This window comes from Monodon monoceros, unplaced genomic scaffold, assembly GCF_005190385.1.
Source record: "Monodon monoceros isolate NGI ecotype Baffin Bay Population unplaced genomic scaffold, NGI_Narwhal_1 Super_Scaffold_10, whole genome shotgun sequence".
NCBI lineage: Eukaryota > Metazoa > Chordata > Mammalia > Artiodactyla > Monodontidae > Monodon > Monodon monoceros.
The window spans coordinates 3799685-3825974 of record NW_021703766.1 but is presented as its reverse complement, the minus strand read 5'-3'; the positions used below and the strand labels follow the sequence as shown (position 1 = coordinate 3825974).

Below are 26290 nucleotides of genomic sequence, written 5' to 3'. Positions count from 1 at the left end.
GAGTGTGGGTCTCGGGCCCCCAGGCAGAGGGGCAGCCTTCGGTCAGGCTTCCTAGAAGCAGCGCCAACAGCTCTTCGGCAGAGGTGTCCCCTCTCTGTCAGGGAGGCCAGCACCTGTGGGTCAGAGCAGGAGGGGGCCAAGCGGCGGGGATGTGGGCTCTGAAGCCCCTCCACTGCCCCTCCTGTGCTTGCAGAGAGAGGTGGTGCCACATGACCCAGGAGGAGCGGGATGACAGCCTGCGGTTCAACGAGAACATCACCTTCGGGCAGCTGGGGTGAGCGCCAGGGCCGGCCTGCCACCCGCCCTCCACCACCCCCCCCGCCCTGTGACCCGGACGGGGGCCCACGCCCACCCCGGGTCACCCAGGAGATGAGCAAGCAGGGCGGTGTGAGGAGGGACTGCCGGGTGAGACGCTTCTACCCGGGGCCTCTGCTGGGGGAGCGCCACCCTTATGACGTCACACATCCCTGACTCAGTGTCACGACCACTGTGCGTTCTTAAATGGCTCAGAAGCACACGATTCACTCCATTTGGCCTTGACTCCGGTTCCTAATTAGTCCGCCCCTAACACGGTTTCATGGTGAGCAGGGCTGGCCGATGAGGCGATTTGGTTTTACATCTTGCTATCGATTCCCCGGCCCGGTGGGCTGCATGTCGGGCCCCGGCTCCCTTCCCCTCGGGAGGCGGGAGGGGTGCCAGCTCGCGGCCGTGTCCCCCCAGCACATTCACGCACAACATGCTGGCGTTCGGGCTGAACAAGAAGCTGTGCAACGACTTCCTGAAGAAGCAGGCGGTGATCGGCAACCTGGATGAGGGTGAGTGGCGGCAGGGCCGGGGTTTCAGGGCCGAGTGCGCTGCCTGCTGGAATCCCCACCCGGCTCAGAGGACTGTCCCTGCTGTAATTACCAACGGGACATTAAACGTTCCTGTCCGCCTGCGTGCGCGGGACACTCTTCCTTCCCCTTGGAGACCCAGTTCTGCTAGGTAGAGCTTGCCCACGTGGGGCAGGATGGTGTGGGGCCCACCAGGTCAGTGCTTACAGACAGGGCCCAGGAAAAGATATAACTTGGTGCTCAGACTCTGACCTTGAAAATGGGCAGACTCTGGCGCTGAGTTGCCCCTCCTTCTAAATGGCCACCACATGGCCTGTCTTCGTTGCTTGCATGACACTGCTGCCGGAGGTCCCGGGGGAGCGGCAGGGGTCTTGAGGTCTTTCCGGCATCTCTGGCTTCTGTAACGGGAGGGGACACATTGCTGATGTCAGCTTCCCTGATCGACAGCTGGCCTTTAGGCGTCATCCCACGTGCTACAAGATGCTTCCTGCTTGTCCCCTGAAAACTCTTCCACTTAGACATAGATTTGTACAGATCGATATTGTTTACAAATAAAACTCCATCCTGGACTGAGTTAAAGAGGGCCAAGGACAGGTGGCCTCAGGAGGTGCCCCCGGAAAATCTCAAAGTGCTGTCACCAGCCCCACCACTCATCACAGGGCAAGAACACTGTGCCCTCCACCACGTGACCCCTGCGTAGCCTCCAGGACCCACGCCTGCCTCCCGTGATAGGGTTCATCTGCCCACACCAGGCTTCCTGGGGGCCTGCGGGGCTGCCCTGTGGAGCGTCATTGCCATGGGAAGATGCATCCCGGTTCCAAGGAGCCCACTGCCAGGCCGAGGGCACACCTTCAGAAGCCCACACTCACCATGCCTGGGAGGGCCTGCTTTGTTATCACCCCGAATGAGAAGGACCTGCCTGTCCGTGTCGCCGTCTCTCTCACGAGGAATAACGTTGTTTTCTCTTCCAGAGCAGTACAAGCTGCTGAGTGACCACATCGAGCAGATGGCCGCCGAGTAGGCCTCGGGAGGTGGCCCGAGGCTCCCCCAGGAGGACTGTGGGTGCGCGCCTCCCTCCCGGGCCCACGGCTGGCTGTCACACACACCCCCGCCCCCGCATGACATTGGCAGCACCCAGAGGCGCCCCACACCGCCCTAGAACTAGCGGCTAGAAGAATCTGGTTGCCCGTTTTCCCTGCCTCCCCTCTGCCTGTGTCTGCTCCCCCATCTGCGTGCCAAAGTGTCTCTGGGATTACACAGCTAACACCGAGGTGACTTTCCATATCCCCGAGTGGCAGACCTGCGACGTGGGACCGACGGGGCGCAGGAGGGAGGATGCTGGGTCCACGATGGGCCGGTGTCCATCGTAGCCCCCTGCGGGAGAGGCTGGGGTGCACATGGGAGGGTAGGGAAGGGCAGCTGTGGGGTGGCACACGCCAGTGACACAGGGCAGTCAGGAGTGATGATTGGGGGCCCCCCGGCAGGGTGGGATTGGGTTGCTCCCACAGTGGAGTTCCTGCTGAGCGGGGGCCAAGCAGAGGGGGCGGGGGCCTCTGAGCGTCGGTCCACGGCCGGTGCTGGCTCTTTTCCGGGTCCCCTCTCCGTGCAGCAGGGACGGGAGTCCCAGGAAGCTCCAGGAGGAGAGGGACACCCCCTATTCCAGGACGGGAGAGAGACCGGGGCAGAGGACGTGCCTTCCCGGCTGCAGAAGGCCCAGCCATGGTCAGGGGTGTGGGCGCCGGGAGACGGCACGGCTCCGAGTGGCTGTGTTGGACCCACGTAGCACTCAGGTGTCTGCGTCAGGCCGTCTGAGATGTCCCCGCTCAGCCGACAGCTTCCTTCTGGAGTGGAGACGCTTCCGCCCCTTGCTCCCTGGGAGTGGCTTGGGGCCATCAGTCCGGTGACGGAGCACAGAGAAGAGAAGCTTCTTCAGCAGCTTCAGGACAGCCGCCCTTTCTGAAAGCGAACAGTGCTGCCCTTTATTTCAAAAAAGACAAAAGAGTCTGTGTCAGCGTTACAGGCACCGTGGCAGAGGCCGCTTGTGGCGGTGACTGTGTGAGGCTGGGTAGCGGGGCTTCGGAGGGTCGGGCCCTCCACCCCGGCTGCCTGGGGAAGCCTGTACCTTCCGCCACCCGAGCCCTTGGACCACTTCCCTGCGGACTCTGCGGACACCCCCTCGCCGTCTCAGGTGCCGGGAGCCGGGGCTCTTCCCCCCAGGTTTGTACCAGGCACAGCTGACCAGCCCGAGGGACCGCAGTCTGGCCAGCAGGCCTCCAGCCTGCCACCAGCTTCCCTGGCGAGCCCGGTTACCCCGCCCCAGCCCCAGCTCTTGGGCGCTGACGACAAGGCCAGCGGGGCTCCGTCCTTCCCGCCTTGGTCCTTCGTCCCGTGTCCCCGCTGCACCTCCTCCACACGCCAGATACCCAGCCCTCCGGCCCTCCAAGTTTCCCCTCGTGGGGGATGCCTCCCTGGAATGTTCCAGAGCAGAGCGTGCGTTGGTTGAGCCGAGGAACGCACATCCGGGTGATCCTAAGAGAGATGACAGGAAACACGGCAGGACCCGAGTGCGCCGGCGTGAGCTGCTCCTCCAGGAGACCTGGGGGGCTGGGGCTTCAGAAACCCTGCTGTTTTCGCAATGGCGTGTGTGTGCGCACGCACACGTGTGTGTGTGTGTGTGTGTGTGTGTGTGTGTGTGGTGGCAGCCTCTCTGGCCATGTCACTAAACAAAGCACAGCTGTGTCGCCAGTTTGCCTGTCCTGTGCGGGGCGGGTCACACGGGCTGGAACGCCTCCACCCGATGCTGGGCCCAGTGATAGGACGGGTCTCTATGGAACGCGTTTCAGAGAAATCACATCCAGCTGACGGGTGTGTGGGCTCCTCCTCCAGTGCCTCCTGAAGATAACGCAGCCCCTCCTGAGACGTTCAACTACGACCCCTGCGTGTGCTGTGCTCCCCCCACCCCCCATAGGAGCAGGGCCACGTGCCCTCGCAGGGCTCTCCCCCTGAGGCCGTGTGTTGTTGGCTTTCTTAGTGGTTAGTCGAAATGCATTAAGATTTTATTCTAAAGGTGCCCAAAAGACTTATCCTTGTACATAGAAGATTTTTGTACGGACGTTCGATCCAGTCTGATTTCTGGAGGGAGACAGTAGGTTCTGGGTCTTCCCAGGGGTGCTGGGGAGCTGGCGGCTCTCTCCCCGCAGGGTGGGGCGGGAGGGCCCGTGCAGCCTTGGAAGGAAAAATGCAGCTTTGACTTCTTCGGGCTTTTCCAGGCACTTTAACCTCAAGATGATCTTGAGACCTTTTTTTTTTCCATACAGGCCTCTTGAAATAGCAGTTGAAGGTAGAAGCAAGGGTTGCTTTGGGTTTTTTCCTCTCCCCTTGTTTGTGTAAATCTAGCTCCTAAGAGTGGAGTCTGACCCCAGAAGTGCTGCCTGTTGCTTTCAGCCCTACGAGGGGACACTGCCGGAGACCGTGGGCCTCGTGGAGTGACCAATGTCGGGGTGGCTCTGAGGCTGCCCTGCTGTGTCCTGGTGGCGTCTGCCTTTGGCCGAGCATTTCACCTCGGAGTGTCTGACCACTGTCACCCGGGGGACGCACGGCCTGCCTAGCAGGAGCCGGCAGCCTGCCTCGCTGACGTTTCCTCTCTCTGTGGCACGATCTTCCCTCCGAGGCCCGCTCCGAGCAGACAGACACAGGGCGGGCTCTCAGGTCCGAGGGCGGAGAAGTCTCACCCCGCCGTACACACAGGAGGCTTTGGAGAAAGAGCTCTGGTGGCCCTCCCTGTAAACTCAGGACCCTTAGACTCGAGGCAGGAAGCGTCGGGTCATATCCACGAGGAGAGTTTCCAGTCCCAGTAGGTTCAGGGTCCCAAGCCAGGAGCTTCAAAGGACTGTGTTAGCAATGGCATTTCAGTCTCCTGCTGTCTGCCCTTCAGGGCTATGTGAATCGTAATGAGCCAAAAACAGCTAATTCTCCCAAGTAAAAAGTACCCTGCTTTGGAAATAGGATGATGTCGAGATGTGGCTTTGTACGTCTTCAGCCTTTGTTGCAGTTTTAGCAATATCGTTAGATGTTTAAGAGGGGCTGTGCTAGTATTCAGATCATATCTGCTGTGTGCGCGCGTTTAATCAAAGGCAGGAGAACCAAGTTCTGATATTGTAAGTTCTTTGTACAGTGAAAGGGAGTAGACCATGATTTTCCTATCGCCGAAAGGGGAAAAAAGCAGACCAAGGAGCTCTTAAGTTGCCAAAAGGAGGGCTGGAGAGAGTCCAATTCGCGAGTTTTGTGCTCCAGTGAAACCCGGGATGGTCAGGGTCACGGGCAAGCCCCACGCTGGGTTTAGGGCAGAGACCCAGGACTGGAGTCAGAGGTGCCGCCTGACCTTTCTCTTTCCTCCTTCCCGGAAGCTGGAACCAGTGGAGCCCGTACTCACCTCTCCCTGCCCGGTTAGACGGTGAAGTTCATTGCCGTGGAGAGAAGGTGGCAGCCTTGAGGGTTGCTTTTCCGTCGGCTGTTTTAAGTGGGTTGGTTTATCACCCAGAGCACTTGGTATCGCAGCCTCCCAGTGTGAGAAGCACAGTGTTCACGCCACAAGGGGGCTTGCGAGGAGTTTTGTTGAACCCAGGTGACCGTGACCAGCAGTCAGGGCTGCAGCTTACAAGCCTGACCTTCCTGGGCGTTGCTGCACCCCGACGAGTTGGTTTTTCAGCTAGTGGGGATCCCAGCAGGTCGGTGCGGTTAGATCAGCTGCATGGCCAAATCACCTACAATTGAGACAGCTGGGCAGCCAGGGGCCTGAGTCATTTGCCAGAACAGTAGGGAGCTTGGGAAGCAGGGGGAGAAGGGCCCGGCACCAGCCTCGGGGGAGGGGTAGCAGCCAGGCGGTCCCAGGCTTGTCACCCCCTGGCCACCCTCTTCCTCAGCCACAGGCAGAGCTGCGGGGGTGGGGGCCCACGGCCCCTCGGTCCCGGGGTTCTTCTCGCAGCGCCCCACCCCGGCCTTTTAGTTTCCTTGAACCACTGTTCCTGCCACTCAGCCATCTCCCCGTCTTCCTGCAAATCACTGATCCCTTTTTACGATTCTTGAGGGTGAGTTTCGCTAGAAAAGCCTTTGAAGCTGAGTTCGTACAGGGGAATGGCATCGGTGACAAGTGCCCCTAACTGGCTGGTGTGCGACGTTCAGACCTGGGCTGGAGCCAGGCCTTAGTCAAGTCACATGTCCCAGTACGTCCTTGTCGCCCGGCGGCCGGGAACAGGCCTGTGTGGGTTCTCCAGATGGTTCCCACCCAGGAGCACCCTCAACGCCAAGACCCTCCGCGTGGCCGGCCCCCCCGGCCTCGTTCTGCCACCATCTCCCTGCAGTCCCTCCCCAGCAAGCGCCTAGGGTGGCCGGCCCACCTCGTCCCTGGGTGTCCTGGCGCTGGCCTGTGTCCCTGCGTTGGCTGGTCTGTCTGAGCTTGAGATGAGTGAAGGGCTGCAGGGGGGGAACCTTCCCCCTGGCTGTGTCCCCAGGAGTCAAGGGGACACTGCTCCCGCTCTAGAGTTCTCGGTTACTATTGGAGAAGGAACACCTTGTCATTTCCAGGAGCAAGTCAGGATGGTCTGGGTTTGCCCGTCTTCCCATCACTTCCCGCAGGACCTCTGTGCAGGCGGGGGTGACCCTGCATCCTCGCTTGTCCTGCAGGGTCAGACCAGGACGCTGTCGCTTGGCGCCCTCCTGTGCAGCACAGACGGGGTCGCTGAGCTGGAAGGAGGGCTCCGGCTGCTGTGATGCCCCTCGGACCCCGGGGGGCTGTGCCTGTCCCCACCTTGGTCCTGGATGGTGCACTTGCGGAAATGAAAGCGAAGTGCTCAGCAGGTCAGCAGGCCCGGTTCCCACACACAGGCTGCACGTGCGGGCCCTGATCTGTCCCTGTGCTGGAGGCTTGCTTAGGTTCCCGTGGACGCCTTGAGATGGACGGGCTGACCATTTGAACAGTAGGAAAGGCTCGAACTCAAATGGCAGGTACCTCCCCTTAAGACGTGTCAGCTCGAGAGCTTCGTGGCTCTAACTGTGGCCTCTGGGACTTCAGGAGGGTCTCCCACGTGCATCCCCTGTTTCTCTCCCACCCATTGGTCTCGGACCTGAACTTGCCTTGGCCATATCCACGCATTGCCCTTAGTGGCCCAGAAGCCGGGGTCCGTGATGCAGATATGTTATATGTACACTTACGCAATTTCGTGTCCCACGAGGCGATGTTCTACAAACTATATTTTCAGGTGGAGAAAGTTTCAAGGTCAAGCTCTCAGAACAGTGCTAAAATCAAAGCTGTTTCCTGTGAAGAAAAAAAAAACCGTCTATATATTTCACCTCAGATTGTCAGAAGGCAGAAACTGAAATAAATTCTTAAAAAAAAGAAGTCAGTCTGTTGAATTTTTGTTTTCACATGTCCGTGAGCACATTTTTTTTTTTTTTTACAGAATTTGCAATCTTCTCAGTGGTGACAGAGAAAACACCTTTTTCTAGGGTCAAATAGACGTTCTCCCCACTTAGGCTGAGCAGCTGGGTCTTGTGCAGACGTGTGTGTGTGTCGTGGCCAAACCGATGGGCAGAGGGAGTGTCCGCTGAGTCACCGCCGGGGTGTGTTAGTGCACAGAGGGGCCTTGGCCTCCAGGATGCCTCCATCCCCTTCCAGCTGATATCCTGGTCTTGCCTTTGAGCCACAGCTGCCTCACTTCTTGCTTTTGGGGGTCGGGGGGCTGTGAGTAGAATGTGATCACCACCCCCGCCTGACACACACAGGACACCTTCATCATCCCTTACAACTTGGTTTGACAGACGTATTTTGTGAAATGTTGGGCTTTCTTTTTTCCTGATTATAAGAGGTCAATAGCCATGTTCTAACTCTCCAGACTAACAGATCCGGGAGGTAAGCCTGAGGACCAGCACAGGGCCTAGAGGAAGTGTCCTTGGTACCTGGAGCAGTGGACTCAGTTCCAGGGGCCCCGGGTGGGATGGTTCCCAGGGCAAAGGTGCAGGCAGGTCCCCCAGCCCTGGCCTGGCCACCTGAGATGGGCTGGGGTATGTGCCCTGATGCTCAGTGGGGCGGGGGCCGGACAGCCCTGTCTCTGGTTCTCCCACCCAGCCTGGAGGACCAGCCCGGGTGGTAGAAGCCTTCACACCTGACTTTTCCTCTGGTGCCAGGGGAGTCCAGCAGCTGAAGGCCAGGGGCTGGATTCACAGGCAACTCCTGGTGACAGGGAAGGACCCCTCTGAAGGCAGCAAGGACCCTGAAGAGCACGGGGACCCAAGCCTGGGTCCCGTTCTACCTCCCCACCAACCCACTGCGTGCCTTTTGCCGAATTGTTCTTTGAACCTCAGTTTCTTCATCCATATAATGGGAGGGAAAACATCACCCAGCCGAGGCGGTTCCTGCAAGAAATGCAAACGTGCTTCTCACTCCAATCTCTTTCCTCCTTGTCCCGATGAGGAAATAAATCAACCTGGGAGCTATACCTGTAGGAAGGGTCCTGCCCATTAAAGGAAAAAGAAAAACGACGAAACTTCCCTCTAAATTTTATAGGAATCCATTTAAGGCATATTCTTCAAAATTCATGACACTAAATATAAAAGAAATTTAAACAATTAGGCATTCAGATCGTGTTCCTTTGTAAATTGTAACCTTTCTACTTCTGACTTTATTGACGCTTAAAACTGTGCTGAGGCTTCCAGGGCACCCTGATCATGTAACAGTCTTGTCCCTTAAATTCGTGCCGAGCACCTCTGTCTGCAGCCACCTCCCCTGCGCAGTGCCACAAACGCTCCGGCTCCCCTAAAGAAGCATCTCCCCTCTTTCCATATTTGGAACAAGCCTCTCACTAACGAAGTCACCTTTTAATGTCACAGGAAATGACCGCAGGTGCTCTCTTTTCTCCTGTACTCAGATCCTGCGCGAGTTGCACTGGGAAGCAGTGGGGTGGGTTTGTCCTCAATGCCTGGGACTCTGAAAGGAAGAGACCCCAAAAGTTATGCTCCTTCCACCCCTGCTCACCCCACCTCCCACCTCCTGGGCCCCAAAGAGAGGAGCTAGGAATTTTGTCCCTACTCCCAAGCGACCATGCACACAGAGAGAGCCAGGGAAGCTCCTGGCCGATGTCCAACCCTGGAATTGGGAACAATTGGTCTCTTCAGCGTGCTGGGGCCAGAGAGGGAGGGGAGAGGCCCCTTGTGCCGTCAACTTTCCTTTAATGAGCACGTACTATGTGCCAGGCGCCGCCAGGCTCCAGGACCACAAGATGAAGGAGCAAGGTCCTTTTCCTTCAGAAACTATCAGTGGGGTTCAGACACAGCTGAGGTTAAAAAAAGGTACATTTGTGTGTGTCTGTCTGTGCGTGCATGTGCACACATATATATGCTTAGAATATAAAAATATAACATAAAATATAACATATATAAAAATATAACATAAATATATACTGTAAATGTGATGATATATAATACAATCGATGATAAGGTTATTTTATAAATTATTATATAGGAAATATAGAATGTTGTAGTTATTTTTGGAGTGAGTGTCCTTCCTGGTTGAATCAGGGTGGGCTTCCCTGAGGAGGTGCCTTGGAGCTGGATCTTGGGAAATAAAAGTCACTGTGGCGAAGACGTTAATCCTGCAATGATCCCATGAGAAAGGTTTGGGTTTTTTTTAATTTAATTTTTTTATTGAAATATAGCTAACTTACAATGTTGTGTTAGCTTCTGGTGTACAGCAAGGTGATTCAGTTGTACATATCCATATTCTTTTTCATATTTTTTTCCATTACATGTTATTACAAGATACCCCTGTGCTATATAGTAGGACCTTGTTTATCTATTTTATATATGGCAGTGTGTATCTGTTAATCCCATACTCCTAATTTATGCCACCCCCCTTTAACCCTTTGGTAACCATAAGTTTGTTTTCTACGTCTGTGAGTCTATTTCTGTTTCGTAGATAAGTTCATCTGTGTCATATGTTAGATTCCACATGTAAGTGACATCATATGGTATTTGTCTTTCTGTCTGACTTACTTCACTTAGTATGATAATCTCTAGTTCCATCCATGCTTCTGCAAATGACATTCTTTCATTCTTTTTTATGGCTGAGTAATATTCCATTGTATGTAGGTACCACATCTTTATCCATTCATCTGTCAATGGACATTTAGGTTGCTTCCGTATCTTGGCTATTGTAAATAGTGCGCAAAGAACCTTGGGGTGCATGTATCTTCTTGAATTAGTTTTCTCCAGATATATGCCCAGGACTGGGATTGCTGGATTATATGGTAACGCTGTTTTTTAAAGAACCTCCGTACTGTTTTCCGTAGTGGCTGCACCAGTTTATAATACATTCCCTCCAACAGTGTAGGAGGGTTCCCTTCTCGCCACACCCGCGAGGAAGGTTTTGTTTACCACTTTGATGATGAGGAAATCAGGGTACCCGCAGTGGGGAATGAAATCAGGGGCTAGCTGGCTCCAGAGCATAGCATTTATCCTGAACGCCTGCAGGACGTCCTCTCCCTGGCAGAGGTCTCTAGGAGGCAGCAGGAGGTGTGCTGAGAGCCGAGTGACCCAGAGCTCAGATGCCCCCAGCCACTGTCAGGAATTTGCTCCCCAAATGTGCACACCCAGGGGGCCCAGGCGGGCAGGTGGTCGAGCCTGCAGACCCCCACCCCTCCTCCACTTCTGTGATGTGTCCCTGGTCCCAAGGTCATCCCCGCACATCACGTCCCTATGGTTTGGGTGAATTGCGTCCCCAAAACTCATGTGTTGAAGTCCTAACTCCCAGTACTCACAATGTGACCTTATATGGAAATAGAGTCTTTGCAGATATATTTAGTTAGGATGAATGGGGTGGACCCCTGATCCTATGACTGGTGTCCTTACAAAAAGGGGAAACAGACCCCAGAAGGAACCAGACCTGCCAGCACCCTGATCTTGGAGGGCAGCCTGAGGGAGAATAGATTTCTGTGGTTTGAAGCCCCCAGTGTGTGGTGCTTTGTTAGGGCAGCCCTGGGAGATGATTCACCTGCAATCAATAAGGACTCTGTGGGGCTTTCCCGGGACAGACCCACCCAATGTCCTCCACCTGCCTCTTGTTTGTAGAAAAACTTTAGCCTCCGAGGCCTTCCCCGAGTTCCAAAGAATAAATTTAATCAGAGAAATGAGAAAATGTAGAAGCTAAGGAAAGTAGTCAAGCAAGAGAAAATATTAAGAGTTCAGCCATTAAACAAAGCCAAGGACCTTCAGTTCCTCCTCAAGAGCTATAGATAATATTCTGCACCATGTCCTTTGAGCTGTTTTGCAGGTATGGAAACCCCACAGGTGGAAGAAGTTAACTGGATGCTGCCCAGTTACCTCACCACCAGCCAATCAGAAGAATGTCCACAAGGGACTTCCCTGGTGGTCCAGCGGTTAGGACTCTGCACTTCAACTACAGGGGGCCCAGGTTCGATCCCTGACTGGGGAACTAAGATCCCACAAGTTGCAAGGTACAGCCGAAAAAAAAAAAAAAAAAAGAATAAAAGAAAAATGTCCAAGAGCTGATAACGCGCCCCACAGTCTCCCTCCCTCACCCTGTGTTTAAAAACCTTTCCTGAAAGTCATCGGGAAGTTGGGACCTTTTGAGCACCAGCTGCCTGGACTCTTTGCTTGGCGCCTGCAATAAATCCTGCCCTTTCCTTCACTACAACCCGGTGTCAGTAAACTGGCTTTACTGCACACAGGCAAATGGACGCGAGTTTGGTTCGGTAACACACGTTAACACGGGCTTAAACACCCAGAAGCCCAGTCATAAGACAGGAAATGAGACCCAGCAGGAGTCAGGGTGAGATGCGCCCACGTTTATTGAACACCTGCTATGTACCAGGTGTCCTTCTGGGCACCCTGATCCCCAGAGCAGCCTGTGAGCTGAGTCATGTGATTCCTGCCAGACAGATGAGGAAAGCGGGACTCAGAGGACACGGGACTTGCACACGGCAGAGCCTCCGAGCATCCAGCCTCAGCCCCCTTTTCCTGACTGGGGAGTTCTCGTCCTAGCGATGGAGCCCCTTCCCCTGTCCCCTGAGGTCCTCCACGGGGTCCTCCTCAGCAGACTTGTCCTCACTGGCTGCTTCTTTTCTCTGGCTCCGTACGGTGCTCTGGGTGCTCTAAATAAAAGAAATACATAACAACAACAAAATCATCATCACCATCACAGCAATAATAATAATGACAGTGACAAGCATTGTTTCCTGAATGTTTCGGGTAGATGTGTTTGCCTAATACCACAGCCCTTTGAGGGGGTTACTATCATTGGCCCCACTTTGCAGGTGAGGAATCTAAGGCACAGAGAGGTTAAGGAACTTTCCCAGGGTCACACAGCTTGGGAGCAGTGGGTTTGGACCCAGGCAGTCTGGCTGGGGACCATACTTCCTCCGCTGCCTTTCAAGAGAATTATTCAGAAAGCATGAGACGCCCCTCACCACACTGTGGTTCCCTGTGTCTGCTTCAGGCAGGTCCAGGTCAGATTCAGGGCCTCCCTCCCACTCCCCAAGCAGCACTCCCTTCTCAGACCCGAGTTCTCAGCCAGCCTCTGGTCTCTGGTCTCTTCACCTTGTCACAGGTGTTACGCCCCACCCCCAGTGCTCACTTGGATGAGAAACCACGGGACAGCCGGGGACAGGGTGGTGTCCGTGAGCAGCCGAGCGTCATAACGCCCATAAACTCCACGCATCTTGGCTCTAAAATCCTGCCAGGAGGGTTGGATCCGGTCAGGAAACAAAGAAAGGGGTGCCAGCAGGAAAGAAAGACGTGGGACGAGAAGCCGGTGCACAGGTAACTGCGGGGACCCCCACCTACACCAGGTCCGCCTAGGAGTCTCCTGTTTCTTATTCCATATGACCTACTGCAGAGCGGTAAGTGGGCATTGTCATCCCATTTTACAGATGGGAAAACTGAGGCCCAGAGGCAAGGTAACATGTCCATAGTCATGCAGGGAGATTAGAGAACACACTGCCCCCCCGACCAAAATAAAGTAGAGTTGAGTGAATGCACCAGAGCCCAGCCAACCTTCACTGACCCTCCTACGATGGTTTTAAAGCTCATCCACAAATTCTTTGACACTTCTCCCATCAGGAGCTGGACTATAATTCTCCTCCCCTTGAATATGGCCTTAGTGACGCACTTCTAAGGAACAGAATGTGGCAGACAGGATGCTCAGTTTCTTCGGAGCCTAGGTCACGGAAGGTGACACAGTGTAATTCTCTGATGCTCACTCTTGGACCAGCTGCCACGGTGTGAGGAAGTCCACGCCCCATGGAGAGGCCGTGGGCAGTTATTCAGGCTGCAGACCCCACTGCAGACCCAGACGGGATGGGCATCACTGGGGTACAGCTCATGCAGTCGCCCAGGGCCCCCAGCTCAGAAGGACTCTGCCATCTTGGAATTGTTAATAATTATTGAACAAAGGGCCCACGTCTTCATTTTGCCCTGAACTCTGCGAATCACGTGGCCCATCCTGGACCCAGATGACAGCCATCATCTACCACACACGGGCGAGGAAGCCTTGGAAACAGCTCCGGCCCCAGCTACGGATTGGCTGAAAGACCGGAGTGAGGACAGCCCAGCTGAACCCACCAACCCTCGAGCCACAGAAGATAATCCCGGTAAACGACCGCTGCTTTACACCACGAGGTGTGACGCAGCACATTAGAGATAACTCAGATGGCTTTTTCTAGATCCTAATCACATCAGGTGTGGGTAATAAGTACTTTGTCTCCCTCCGAAGTTCAGCAGGCGTCAGCCTGGATATGCTTCTTGTTGATTCATTTGTTTTTAAGCACCCAGGTGATGGTCATGAACGTGGATGGTCCAGAGAGAAGGTATTGGGGAAATTCCCCACCTCTGGTTCGGTGCCCGGGGGTAGATATTTAAAACAGTTCATTCCAATGAGCCTTCAAAGTTCAAGAAACTGCAGAATGTCGCCAACAAAAACTGCTTCTATCAAGACAAAACCAACAACTCAGCCATAAAAAAGGACAAACTAATGCCATTTGCAGCAACATGGATGCAACTAGAGAGTATCATACTAAGTGAGGTAAGTCAAGACAGAGAAAGACAAATACCATATGATATCACTTATATGTGGAATCTAAAATATGGCACAAATGAACCTATCTACAAAACAGAGACTCACAGACAGAGACATCAGACTTGTGGTTGCCAAGGGGGAGGGTGGGAGGGAGAGGGATGGACTGGGAGTTTGGGATTAGCAGATGCAAACTATTACATATAGAATGGATAAACAACAAGGTCCTACTGTAGAGCACAGGGGACTATATTGGATCTCCTGGGATAAACCATAATGGAAAAGAATATTTTAAAAAAGAATGTCGTATGTGTAAAACTGAGGCACTTTGCTGTACAGAAGAGATTAGCACAGCATTGTAAATCAACTAGGCTTCAATAAAAAAAAAAAAAAGACAAAAACAACCTCCAATTCAGCCCCACCCCCCAAATAGGAGCTGAGATGTCCGTGACCCACCTCCAGATCTCTCTCCAGGTCGTAGCTCTCCAGGGTCTGGAAGGCACTGGAATACACCTCCACCGCTTTGGCATGGAAGACCATCTCAATGGTCACAAAGTCCAAAAAAATTTTCTATGGGGAGAGACGCCCAGGTCACATAAGTAACACTGTCAGAAGGAATGTCCTGGGGTCATCTCGACATGGACCAATTGGGTGTGTGTGTGTGGGGGCGGGGGCTTAGTTGTCTTTGTGGGGCAGGTCCTAGGTGTGGAATTTCAATATATTATTTCTAATTAATTTATTTTTGTTGAACAGATAATGCATTCCCACAGTTCAAAAGCTGCCTTGCACAGAGATTGTTCCAGAAATGTGTGGGGCCTTGTGGACTTTCTGAGGGGCATCCTTTTCTCAGCTCTGTCAACCTGGGCTCCTCCACTCAGCTTGCGCTTCTCTCATTCTGAGGTCAGGTTGATGGCTACAAACTTTCAGCCTCTGTCACCCACGGGCTAGAAGTGGGTCTTATGGGAGACGGGGGGGATGCTACTGGCCCAGAAGGCCCACAACCTGATAAGCCAGCTTGTCAAAACATTATTAGTGATGGAAACGTTGGCTTCTCTTGATCAGATGGTTCAGCTTGGCTCAGTAAGCTCTCACAGAGCTCCTACTGCGTGTCCGGCTCCAGTGGGGGCTTCTACTGTGTGCTGGGCCCAGCACAAGCTCCTACTGTGTGCCAGACCTGAGGGGAAACTCCTGCTTTGTGTCAAGTCCAGCACAGGCTCCTATTGTGTGTCAGTCCCCTCCTACATGCTGCACCCAGCACAAGCTCCTACTGTGTGTAGGGCCCAGCACAACCTCCCACTGTGTGCTGGGCTCAGCACAAGCTCCTACAACGTGGCAGGCCCCAGCATGAAACAGGCTTGCTGTTGGGGGAGGAGCCTGCAGTTTGGAAACACACCTCTTCCCGTCACGTGGGAAGCACGTGGAAGAGGCGGGCCAGAGGAAGCCGCTAGGCCGCCTGGGAGAAGGAAGGGGCGAGGGGGCCAAAGACTGTGCTGGAAATCCCTGGCTCCTCCCGTCCTGCCCCCGGGAGGCAGTGCTGGTGACAGCAACAGGCCGCGTCCTGCCCTTTGCCGGCCTGTGGCCCCGAGGAAATGACGTATCCTCTCAAGCCTCAGTTTATTCGTCTGCACAGGAAGGACAGGAGTGGTCCCAGTTCACAAAGCCGTACGAGAGATTCAGTGAGCGCCGCGGCTCTCGGCCTGCGGGCCCCTCAACAACACCAGCCTCACCTGGGAGCTTGTCAGAGATGCACATTCTTCGGCCCACCCAGGCCCACTGGATGGGACGCCAGGGTGGGCCCACCGTGTGCGTTTTAAGGAGACCGCCAGGGCATTTCTGACGCACGCTCAGGTGAGTGAACCTTTGCTTGAAAGCATGGCTCACATTCTTTTTAGAGGAGCCAGACAGTTATTTTGTAGATATTTCATTAGAATCGTGACCTAAAACTGATATAGTGGTAATGATTATTTCAAGTTTGGGCTTTTATCTCTTTTAACATTTGGAGGTTTGGATAAGCATCTCTTACAAATGAATTCCCCCAATTTTAAAATGCATTTGAAATGTTAAAATGCATGATTCTGTTGGCCGCCGACAGTGCAGAACCTCGTGTGCTCTCGCTGGCCTCGAAAACAGGTGCTTGATAATGGTCTGCTGGTGCTTTAGGTTCTGCCTGCAACATGGATGCTTGAGCAGTAATTACCACTGTTTCAACTCGGTTCGTTCGTTCATTCTTTCATTCATTTCCCCAATATTTCCTGAGTACCCACCGAGTGCCAGGCCCTAGACCTGGTGCCCAGGACCCAGGAGGGGACGCGGCAGGCAGGGGGTCTGCTCTGTGGCTTGGACGTGCAGTATAGGAGGTGGCGTGGAGCAGTGAGAGCTCCCCTGCTGTCCACCATCACGGGGTCTGCGTGAACTCTCTCTCCCAAGAGTGTCAGCTCTGTGAGGACAGGGCCTTGCTTTGCTGGCTATGATGTCCTCAGCCTCAGGCATAGCGCCTGGCACATAGTAGGTGTGTATTCAACATCTGTGACATTCACGAGTGAATTAAAGATACAGTGAATCCACCCCCGGGATAACTGCCCCCAGAGGGAGCGGAGCAGAATGTTAACAGTTGGTCGGACCGGGTCTGGGGGTCCAGGTGAGTTTCTCTGAAGGACAGCAGGCGTGAACTCGATGCAGAGTAAGGGCAGAGCCCTCCTGGTAGAGGACACAGCCTGTGCAAAGGCCCTGAGGTATAAAAGGTCTTGGTGCACTCTTGGAGCTTGGAGTGGTGTGTCCAAGAGAAGGCTGGAGGGCGGGGCTGGGGCTTTGAAGCCTTGGGGAGGATTTCAGCCTTTCTCCTTGGAATGAGGGAAGCACAGGAGGGTGTTAAACCCGGGAGTGACAAATCAGAGCTGCTTTTTGTGAGATCCTTGGGGCTGCAGTTTGGAAAATGGACTAAAGTGGCAGGGGGGCAAGAGTGGGTGCGGGGGTCTCTGTGACCATCTTGCCCTTAAAGACCCCGCCTCCCTGAGGCCTCTTGTAAGAGCTGGGGCTCTGGGCCTGGGGCTCTGCGTGTGTCGGGGTGGAGAGAGGAAGGATTTGTGCCCCTGGGGCTGTGCGGAGGAAAGGAGGAGGGTCTTGTGGATCCTGTGCGGAAAGGCAGGGGCTGGGGGGACAGACTCTGCCCAGTTCTCCTGGCAGGCGGGGAGCTTGGCCAGGTGCTGAGAGCGCACGGCTGCCACTGCTGGCTTCCGGGCAGGACAGCTGCCCGAGCAGCCGGCCTCTACCCGCCGCGGCCAGGAGGAAGCCAGGATGAACTGTCCTGGGAGTCAGGGCCCTGAGAGCCGAGCAGGCACAAGCTCACACACACACTCTGTCACAGGGAACACACTTGCACTCACACATACACAGGTGCACACCCACCAGAGCTCACCCATGGGTCAGCCCAGAGTACTTCCGACCGGGGACCGACCACCCCCCACCTGGAGGTCCTTCAGCTTCTGTTCCTGGAAGGCATCCACCGTCTCCTCCAGCTGGTGGGAGGTGCGGCTGGCATCCACCAAGGCCCTCTGCACGCCGGTCTCCGCCTGGCCCCAGAGATACAAAGTGTCATGGGGGCTCCATTCTGGATCATTCTCTGTCCCTTCACCCCACCCTTGGGCCAGCTGTCCTGCGTCGTGGGAGTCTCTTGCCAATTTGGCTGTGGAAGGAATGGCCGAGTGGGACCACAGCGAAAGGGGCAGCTGCTGCTTGGACAGACCCTCTTGTTAGCTGTGTGACCTCAGGCAAGTCACTGAACCCCTCTGAGCCTCAGCGTGCTTGCCTGCAAACGGGACGGCTGTAAGGCCTGCTTTGCAGGATTGTTGCAAGCATGAGAGTGGGCTCAGCTGAACTACTGCTATGACAGGTACTCCACGTTCGCTGATAATTAATTCCCGCATGTGGAACGATTTTAGGTTAATTAACTTACTGGTTGCCTTGTTTGGCATCTATATGGCCTGACTCCACAGCAGGCCTGGCACGTGACGAAGCTGGATTTCAGAGCCTGACGCCTGCAGAGCTGAGTCGGGGGTTGCCCCTTAGCTCTCTGTGTGACCTTGGGCAAGTCACTTTTCTCAGTTTCCCCACCTAGAAGTACCCACCTCCTGTGAGCAGTAAGTAGGTGACCCTGACAAGGAAGCAGGCTGTGGAGGGGAGTGTGTCTCTGACTCGCTGAGGAGCATCGCTGATGGGACGGAACCCAGGTCTCCTGAGCCCCGGCTGATGGCTGGCTGTCCCAGAGCCTCTGACTCTCCTGTCCTAAGCCCAGGGCCCTGCACACACCCGCCCAAGTAAAGCTCACCTCGGTGTTTTGTGAGGCCATTCATTACCTGCGTGCGAGCCTGCCTTCCCCAGACAGACTTGTGACGCTCGCCTGGGGCTGAAACACGTGGCGTTAGGGATTCAGGTCAGCCAGCAGCCCCCATGGAGGGGGCACGGTGATGTACGGCCCCGGCCTCAGCGCCCCCAGCCCCTGCCTCGGGAAGGATACGATGGTCTGCCTCTCTGAAGGGGACTTCTGCCTGAGTCTCTCCAGCTTTTCCAGTTGTTTGAGCTCCTCGTTCTGGACGTGTTTGAATTTCTTGATCTCAGCCTATGGAAGGAGGAGGGTGCTTTCCTGCGGCCCCAGTCCCCCACGTGACCCACACCGCAGTGCCGTGCTCACCTGGGTCTGCTTCATCTGCACCCCGTAGAGCTTCAGGGGCTTGACCACCTTGGTCTCCAGCCTCTCGACCTGGGGGCACGCGGACACAACACAGTCAGAGCGGGTGGAGCCAGGCAGATGCCGGGGGGCTGCATGGCCACTGGCCTGCATTTACAGAGCGCCATCTGCATGTCTGGAGCTGCACGGTGGGCCCTTCTCCCACCATGGGGTTGCGAGCACGGGCGACACATTGCATCTCGCTGAGCCCTGTTTCCTGGCCTGTACAATTGGTATAAGGAGTGTACCCGCCCCCGGTTTTTTAGCAACTGGATGGGACCCAGTGCTATTTCATTTCTGCAGACTGCCTTAGATCTCACCAGGGATGCTGACAGAGCCACCTGGAACACGGACTAGCGGGGAATTCAGAGCTGACTGCGCTGTGCAGTATCCAGGGACATGGCAGGGTCAGCGAGGGGGACACCTCACGCCCGAGTCAGTGCCTGTGTGCCAAGCCTCAAACTAGACACAAGGATAAACAACACCAGTGCTGGTAACAATGGTCACAGTTAAAGCTAGCGTGGGTTAAGCGCTTACCCTGTGGGTGTCACGGTAGAACAGGTGTAGGAGTCCCCCCGAGGGCTTCTTAAAACCCTGATCCCCAGGCACCACCCCAGAGGTTCTGACTCAGCAGGTCCAGGGTGCAGCCCAAGAATCTGCATTTTTCTAACAGGTTCCCAGGTGAGGCTGGTGCCTGGAGGATGGGGTCCCCTGAGAGTCTGGTTTGCCCGATGGGCCAGGGGAGCTGGAGTCACCACCCAGCCCCTTCCTCCTCCATTATGGCTTATGGCTCTTGTAAACGCAAACCTAAAGAAGAAATAGTTTTCCCAAGTGCTGAAAGGGAAAGGGACTTATCCCTTCCCTTTCCGTGCAGTATTCCTTTGGGAAAACATGCAGTTGTAAATCCTTTCTCTGTCCCTTTGAGATGGATATAGAGCCTTTAAAAGCTGAAGAAGCCTCTGGCTGGTTTTACAACCAGGAAAGCCCAGTCATCTCTGAACTGTAAACTTGGGGAGGACAGTGTCTCCAGGGAGTTTGCCTGCTGCCCGGCTCCCAGCTGTACCTACCTGCTTGTCAGAGAGAGATGAGGTTTTAGTTTTCTTTGGATAAAGCTGATTAGCCAGCCCAGGTGGCCACCCAATCGCCAGGTGGAATTAGGAAGTCCTGTGTGACAAAGGGTGCTGTCCCCTTCCCTGTCCTCAGGGGGAGTGAGGTTTCTCTGTCTTTGCCATCACTTATTCAATAGAAAAGCTGTTTCATTCTTTTCTACCATCGCAGAGTGGATTTTTCTGGGCTGGCTGGAGTTTTGTTTTATTTTATTTTTATTACTGTTGTTTTTTTTTTTATCCCAAACTCCTAACCCTTCCATCTCCAATGCTCCCTCCCCCTTGGCAACCACAAGTCTGTTCTCTATGTCTGTGAGTCTGTTTGTTTCGTAATTCATTTGTGTCAGGTTTTAGATTCCACGTGGAAGTGATATCGTATGGTGTTTGTCTGTCTCTGTCTGACTGACTTCACGTGGAAGTGACATCATATGGTGTCTGTCTTTCTCTGTCTGACTGACCTCACTTAGTATGATAATCTCTAGGTCCGTCCGTGTTGCTGCAAAGGGCACTATTTCCTTCTTTTTTATGGCTGAGTAATATTCCATTGTATATACGCCCCATGGGGATTTTGATTTTTAATTCTTTCCCTAACTCCCTGCAGCCTCCTTGCCCTCCACAAGCCTCCAGGCTCTCAGTCCTGTAAACTGAGGTGTGACCCTGGGGAGGGAGTGATGTGAGCGCCCTCACTCTGGGGACACCTTGGGGGAGTTGTGTCCGCGGACTGTGGACCCTGCTGGCCGGCTCCAACTCTCAGATCCCCCCGGGAACTGGGTCTGCTGGGGCCACTCGCTCCCCTCGGCCTGCCGGTAATCCTGCACTTTGGCCAGGTCCTCGGCGAAGTTCCTCAGGACGGCCCGCATCTCCGGGTTCTCCGTGTTGGTGAAGTCGATGAGCTGCTTGACCAGTTGGTCGGCCTTGTCAGGCAGCCGGGCTGTCTTGCGGGTGTAGGTGGCCAGCAGTGAGTAGAACTGGCCGAAGCACTTCTCAGCGTTGGTCACTGTGTCCTCCGTCACCCACACCTGCTGTCCCTGGGGAGGTGGGGATCTGAGGAGCCGTTCTGGGCACGGACGCCCAGCCAGGCCACGACAGCGAAGCAGGGGTCACCCACCCACCGCCCTCCTCCTAGGTGGCAAACCCAGAGGCCAGGCGTCCGGTCCCCAGGATAATGCCCAAAGTCCCTGGGTCAGGCCGTCAAGGCAGATGCGGGAGACCAGTGGGGTCATAGGGCTGGTCACTGGCCGGGCAGGAGTGCAAACATGGGCTTGGCTCCTAACCTGGCCTTTCCCACCCTGGGGCCCTTACAGGGGTTTTATCTTCCCAGCAGAGTTGGTCTGTATTCCAAACATGCTGAGCCGCAACGACCTCTTCTCTCTGCAATCCCCAGATTCTATCTTTTCCCCGAGCTGTTGAAATTCTCTCTCTTCTCTACATCGTAAATCTTTATTAATAAACTTTTTTGGGCGGTGGGGGGACCAGTTTTAGGTTTACAGAAGAACTGAGTGGAAAGTACACAGGCTTCCTACATACCCCCTCCCCGGTGCTCAGGGTTTCCCTGTAATCAACAGCTCCCCTTTAGTGCACGACCTCTGTTACAAAAGGTGAACCAACAGGGACACATTCTTAGTAACTAAAGTCCCTCGTTTACATGAAGGTTCCCTCTTGCTGTCCTACATTCCGTGGATTTTGACAAGTGCCATTGTCAGTACCCTGCCTCCACCTTCACAGTGTCGCAGAGAACTCTCACTGCCCTAGAGACCCCATGCTCCGCCCGTGGGTCCCTCCTCCCTCCCCCAGCCCTGAACCTTTAGTTTGTCCTCCTGGCATGCCATTTATCACCATGTACCACTTCCTGTTGTGCTTGGTTTCTGTCACCCTCTGCATCTTTCTGGGTCGGGCTTGGGGGGAGCTTGCTGACTCATGTTTATGTGCCGCTAGCCTGGGGCCTCTGCCCATCGCAGGTGCTCCATGAAAATATACGGAGTGAGTGAAGGACCTGCTGGATTTCATGTTCCCGAGACAGTAAAGGGGGCACAGCCTCAGACAGTCGCCTCCCTCTCGCACCACTGCACCCTCTCCTTGCCCCTCGTCCCACCCAGGTGGTCACTGCCCCATCCTCTCTCTGTATGACCAAAGCCCCCAACCTGTGCATCCCTCTAATCACATCTCTAAAGCTGGAAGCTGAGAGGAGGGCCCTTTGTCCTCCTAACAAACCCTAACTGCTGCAGCCCTTTACAGTTTGCAGTGCGCATCGTGTGTATTACCCTGCAAACAAGGTAAACGGAGACCAGAGAGGTGAAGCATCTTGCTCCAGGTCACACAGCCGGCCGCAGTCCCTGTCCCTCCACATGGGGTCCTTGGACCCCCTCAATCAGAATTGCCTGGGACACAAGCCTGCAGAATCCCAGCCCACTCTCCGCCAGACTCCCTGTGAGCGAGGTCCAGGGGGCTGCATTTTTAAAGAAGCCCATCAGGTGGTCCAGGGGCACCCTCGAGTTTGTGAGCCCCAGAGGAGCCAGGCGTGGAAACAACTGGGTAAGGGGCAAGTTGAGAAGGCAGTGATAGATTCAGGCTGCAGGCAGTGGGGTCGGGGACGATTTCACAGAGGGGGTGATGCCTGATGGGGTTTTGAGGTACGAAGAGGGGTTTCCCAGGTAGAGATAAGTGAGCGAAGTTGGGGTGGCCCCTGTGAATTTAGCTACCCCAGGGCTGTGGGCAAAAATGCTGGAGAAGCAGACAGAGGCCAGATTCTGGAAGCCTCCATGGTCTCTAGACCTCCAGGTGGGCGTGGTGTGGGCGGGAGAGCATCCTTACCACTGCCCCCCCCAGCAGTCCAGGCGGCCCCATCTGTCTTGGTGCATCTGGCCCCGAAAACCCGGCCACCCCCTCCCTCCCAGCCCAGGCCAGCGTGGGGCTGCTCACCTGGAGAGAACGATGTTCATTGTGGCTGGAGACAGCAGCTGTCCTGGTCCTGGGGAATACGGACAGGGCCCCAGGGGTCCCACAGGCCTGGGAGAAGCCACACGGGGCTGGGTGCAGCTGCGTGGTCCTGGCTCAAGGGACGCTGCCACCTGGTTACCAGGCGACGTGGCCACCCGCAGTCACCCTGGGAGGAGCCTCCGCTGGTCACTAAGGCAACCTCTCCCCGGGCCACCCTCCCCTAGCGGATTAGGAGGCCTCAACCAGCCTTGCGCTGGCCCAGGTGGGGTCGCCGAGAGGCTCCCACTCTCCCGGTGAAGATGGAGGTTCTTGTGGACCTGGCAGCGCCGGGGTTCCCCAGGAGGTGCGGGGACCAGACTTAGGGCTGCTGGCCCTGCGCCCAGCTGTGCTCGTGGGTCATATTGCTGGGGCTCCTCCTCCGAGAAGGCCACGCAGCCTTACCCAGGCTCCTAGGAGACTTGGCTACTCAGGAGGGGTTTGCGAAAAAGCACAGTGAATTGCTGCTCGTCGCTGAATCGAGGGGACAGGGCACCAGCCCACAGGGACATCTTAAACGTGTTAATTATCATTTTACTGGCCTTTCCCCCCTTATTATAAACACTACTCATTGCTAGAAAAGCAAGAAAACAAAGATAACACAAAAAGAAGAGAATAGAACAGCACACACAAAAGTGCGCTAACTGTAAGATGTGTGCAATTCAGTGCATCTGTGTTTTACTTAAAGAAAAGAAATATGAGACTAACAGCCACAGCAGTAAGAGACTGGGCGGGAAGAGGGGAAGGTAGAAAAACAGAATGTTGGTAACTTGCCACGGAGGACCCGCTGCACACGTCTGTTCACTTTGTATATGTCTGAAGGTCTTTATAAGGAAGAGTGTGTTTGTTTTTTAAGTGTATATGAAAGCGAGGACTTTATTATTTGTTTTTATTGAAATACAGTTGATTTACAATGTTGTATTCGTCTCTGGTGTACAGCATGGTGATATACACACACAAACACACAGACACTCTTTTTCAGATTCTTTTCCGGTATAATTTACTACAAGATATTGAATATAGTTCCCTGTGCTGTACAGTAGGTCCTTGTTAGTTATCTCTTTTATAGATAGGAGTGTGTCTGTTAATCCCATACTCCTTATTTATCCCTCCCCTCCTTTCCCCTTTGGTAACCATAAGTTTGTTTTCTATGCCTGTGCGGCTGTTTCTGTTTTGTAAATAAGTTCCTTTGTATCATTTTTTTAGATTCCCCGTGTAAGTGATATCATATGGTATTTGTCTTTTCTCTGTCTGACTTACTTCACTTAGTTTGATAATCTCTGCGTCCATCCATGTTGCTGCAAAGGGCATGATTTCATTTTTTTAATGGCTGAGTAATATTCCATTCTGTAAGTGTGTATATATGTATATATACACCACATCTTCTTTATCCATTCCTCTGTTGATGGACACTTAGGTTGCTTCCGTGTCGTGGCTATTGTGAATAGTGCTGCTATGAACACAGGGGTGCATGTATCTTTTCAAATTATAGTTTTCTCTGGATATATGCCCAGGAGTGGGATTGCTGGATCCTACGGTAGGTCTATTTTCAGTTTTTTAAGGAACCTCCATACTAGTAGTTCTTCATAGTGGCTGCACCAACTTACATTCTCACCAGCAGTGTAGGAGGGTTCCCTTTTCTCCACACCCTGAAAGCGAGGACTTTAGAGTCAGCTAAATACAGGTTCAAATCCCAGCCCTGCTGTGTGACCTTAGGCAAATCACCTGACCTCTCTGGGCGGCAGTCTTCTCCCCGGTAAAATGGGACCGTGGCCCTCTTTCCTTGCCTTGTTGTTAGGAGAAATAAGTCCCTGGTGCATCAGTAAAGAGACGGCAGGGCAGCCCCCAGGGCAATTCCTGGCCTGTCTGCCCACGGTGGTGCCAGCTCTGGGGTGGCTGGCTCTGTGCTGGTTACCTGCCCCCTCCCCCCATATCGCTGCGTGGTCCCTTTATCACTCCATACGTCCCTTTGCACAAGCTCAGTGCTCCCCGTGGGCCCTGAGCAATGCATACACATAACTCAGCTTCTTCCTGTCTGGGGCATGTCACCTCCCCTGACTTCCCACACGGTGGCCCTGACTGGTGCCCTGAGGCTCTGCCAGTCACTGTGCAGGTCTTCCCTGGATGAGGCCGCGGAAGGGGCTCCTGTGTCCCTGCTCTGTGCGGAGCGGCCGTCCTGGCACCGGTCAGATCCCTTGCACGCTCTCAGCTCCGTCTCTCTCGGGGGCTGCACCGCACTGAATAGTGTCCCCGCAAATGCACGTCCACCCAAGACCTCAGAATGTGACCTTATTTGGAAATAGGGTCTTTGCAGATGTCATTAGCTGAGCAGAGCCATCCTGGAGCAGGACAGGCTCTGGTCCAACGACTGGGGTCTTGTAAAAAGAGGAAGCGGACACACAGGGAAGATGGCCACGTGACAGCAGGGGCGGAGACCGGAGGGATGTGGCCATGAGCTACGCCTGGCGTCCCTCGCTTCCTGCACATTTGGTGAAAAGCTTCAGTTCCATCCCTGGGCCTCGTTCTATCCCTTACGTATGATTTCTCTCCCTCCCTCCTTCCCTCTGTCTCTTTCCAACTTCATTAACGTTTCATGCAGGTAATTCTCATCACAACAGCAACAATAATAATACCTGCGGGGCAGCTCTGGGCCTGTCCTGCTCCAAGCCTCACACTCATTCACTCATACACTCAGAAAACAGAATCGGCTTTTTCTTACCAAATGTGGGATTTTTAAAAAGTTGGAGTTGGGAATCAGCAGGCCAACATTAATTGGAGACGTGACATTTCACTTTAAAATGCAACCTTTTCAGTTAGCGAACTGCGATGGTCAGTGTCCTGTGTCATCTCAGCCGGGCCATAGTGACCCACCGTTTCATCCAACACGAACGCGTGGGTTGCTGGGAAGGCACTGGGGGATGCGGTCGGCCTTGCAGTCAGTTGGCTTGAAGTAAAGGACCTGACCCTCAGTGACATGGCGGGGTGGGAGGGGCGCGGGGCTTCACCCCTTCACCACTGGGAGATCCTAGGAGCAAAAGTGAGGTTTCCAGGAGCTTCAGCTCCTGCCTGAGTTTCCAGCCTGCCCTTTGGATTTCGGACTTGCCAGCCCCACATCACGTGAGCCAGTTCCTTAAAATAAATCTCCTCATATATTCAGTTGGTTCTGTTTCCCTGGAGCACCCACCTCTTGTAGGACTAGGAGAGGCCGCAAAGCCATTTCAGGTTTCTGGGGCTCCGGAAGTGTGAGTTCAGTGTTATAGGCAACGACCACCAGAGGGCAGCAGAGACCCCCTAATGGGGAATTACCACGTGGAGGGCAGAGTGGGAGGTGACCCCAGGAAACGCACCAGAGGAAGCCCATGCCTTCAGGCAAGATGAGAAAAGGAGCGGCTGATGGAGAGAAAGGGCAGTGGGTCATTCATGAACTTAAAGAACTTTAAAGAACGGAGACCACTTTCTAGTAGGGCCACACGGAGACATCTTGTGGCCAGAGAGAGAAAAGCCAAGAGACTGGGGAGAGGGGGGTGCAGGGGCTGGGTGGGGAGAGAGCCTCCCCCTCCTTCCACCCTCCCCC

General features: G+C 54.5%; 2 protein-coding genes and 1 non-coding gene across 7 annotated transcripts in view; 2 read left to right on the top strand and 1 right to left on the bottom strand.

Annotated features, from left to right (window-relative positions):
- KIAA0513 (KIAA0513 ortholog) overlaps positions 1–7230 on the top strand; it is a 59209-nt gene extending 51979 nt beyond the window's left edge. For 2 of the 5 annotated variants that reach the window (XR_003790540.1, XR_003790538.1), the window contains 2 exons: positions 194–274; positions 721–730. Coding sequence is in view for 3 of the 5 variants with exons in the window: in XM_029201026.1 (XP_029056859.1) it covers positions 194–274; positions 721–988 (349 nt within the window). In the remaining 2 variants the exon portion in view is untranslated. Of the gene's footprint in view, positions 1–193; positions 275–720 lie in introns of all 5 variants that reach the window. The other 3 variants (XM_029201026.1, XM_029201035.1, XM_029201050.1) reach the window with 2 other exon arrangements.
- Positions 7231–11243: 4013 nt separating this feature from the next.
- On the top strand, positions 11244–11316 carry TRNASTOP-UCA. The gene has a single exon. It is a non-coding gene; the product is annotated as a tRNA-Sec (tRNA).
- A 565-nt stretch (positions 11317–11881) lies between these two features.
- On the bottom strand, positions 11882–22682 carry FAM92B (family with sequence similarity 92 member B). Its single transcript, XM_029237622.1, is given in 8 exon segments — positions 11882–11995; positions 12478–12576; positions 14371–14484; positions 17379–17483; positions 18428–18529; positions 18602–18662; positions 20530–20765; positions 22656–22682. Coding segments are annotated over 8 exon segments (858 nt in total).
- Positions 22683–26290: the final 3608 nt, after the last annotated feature.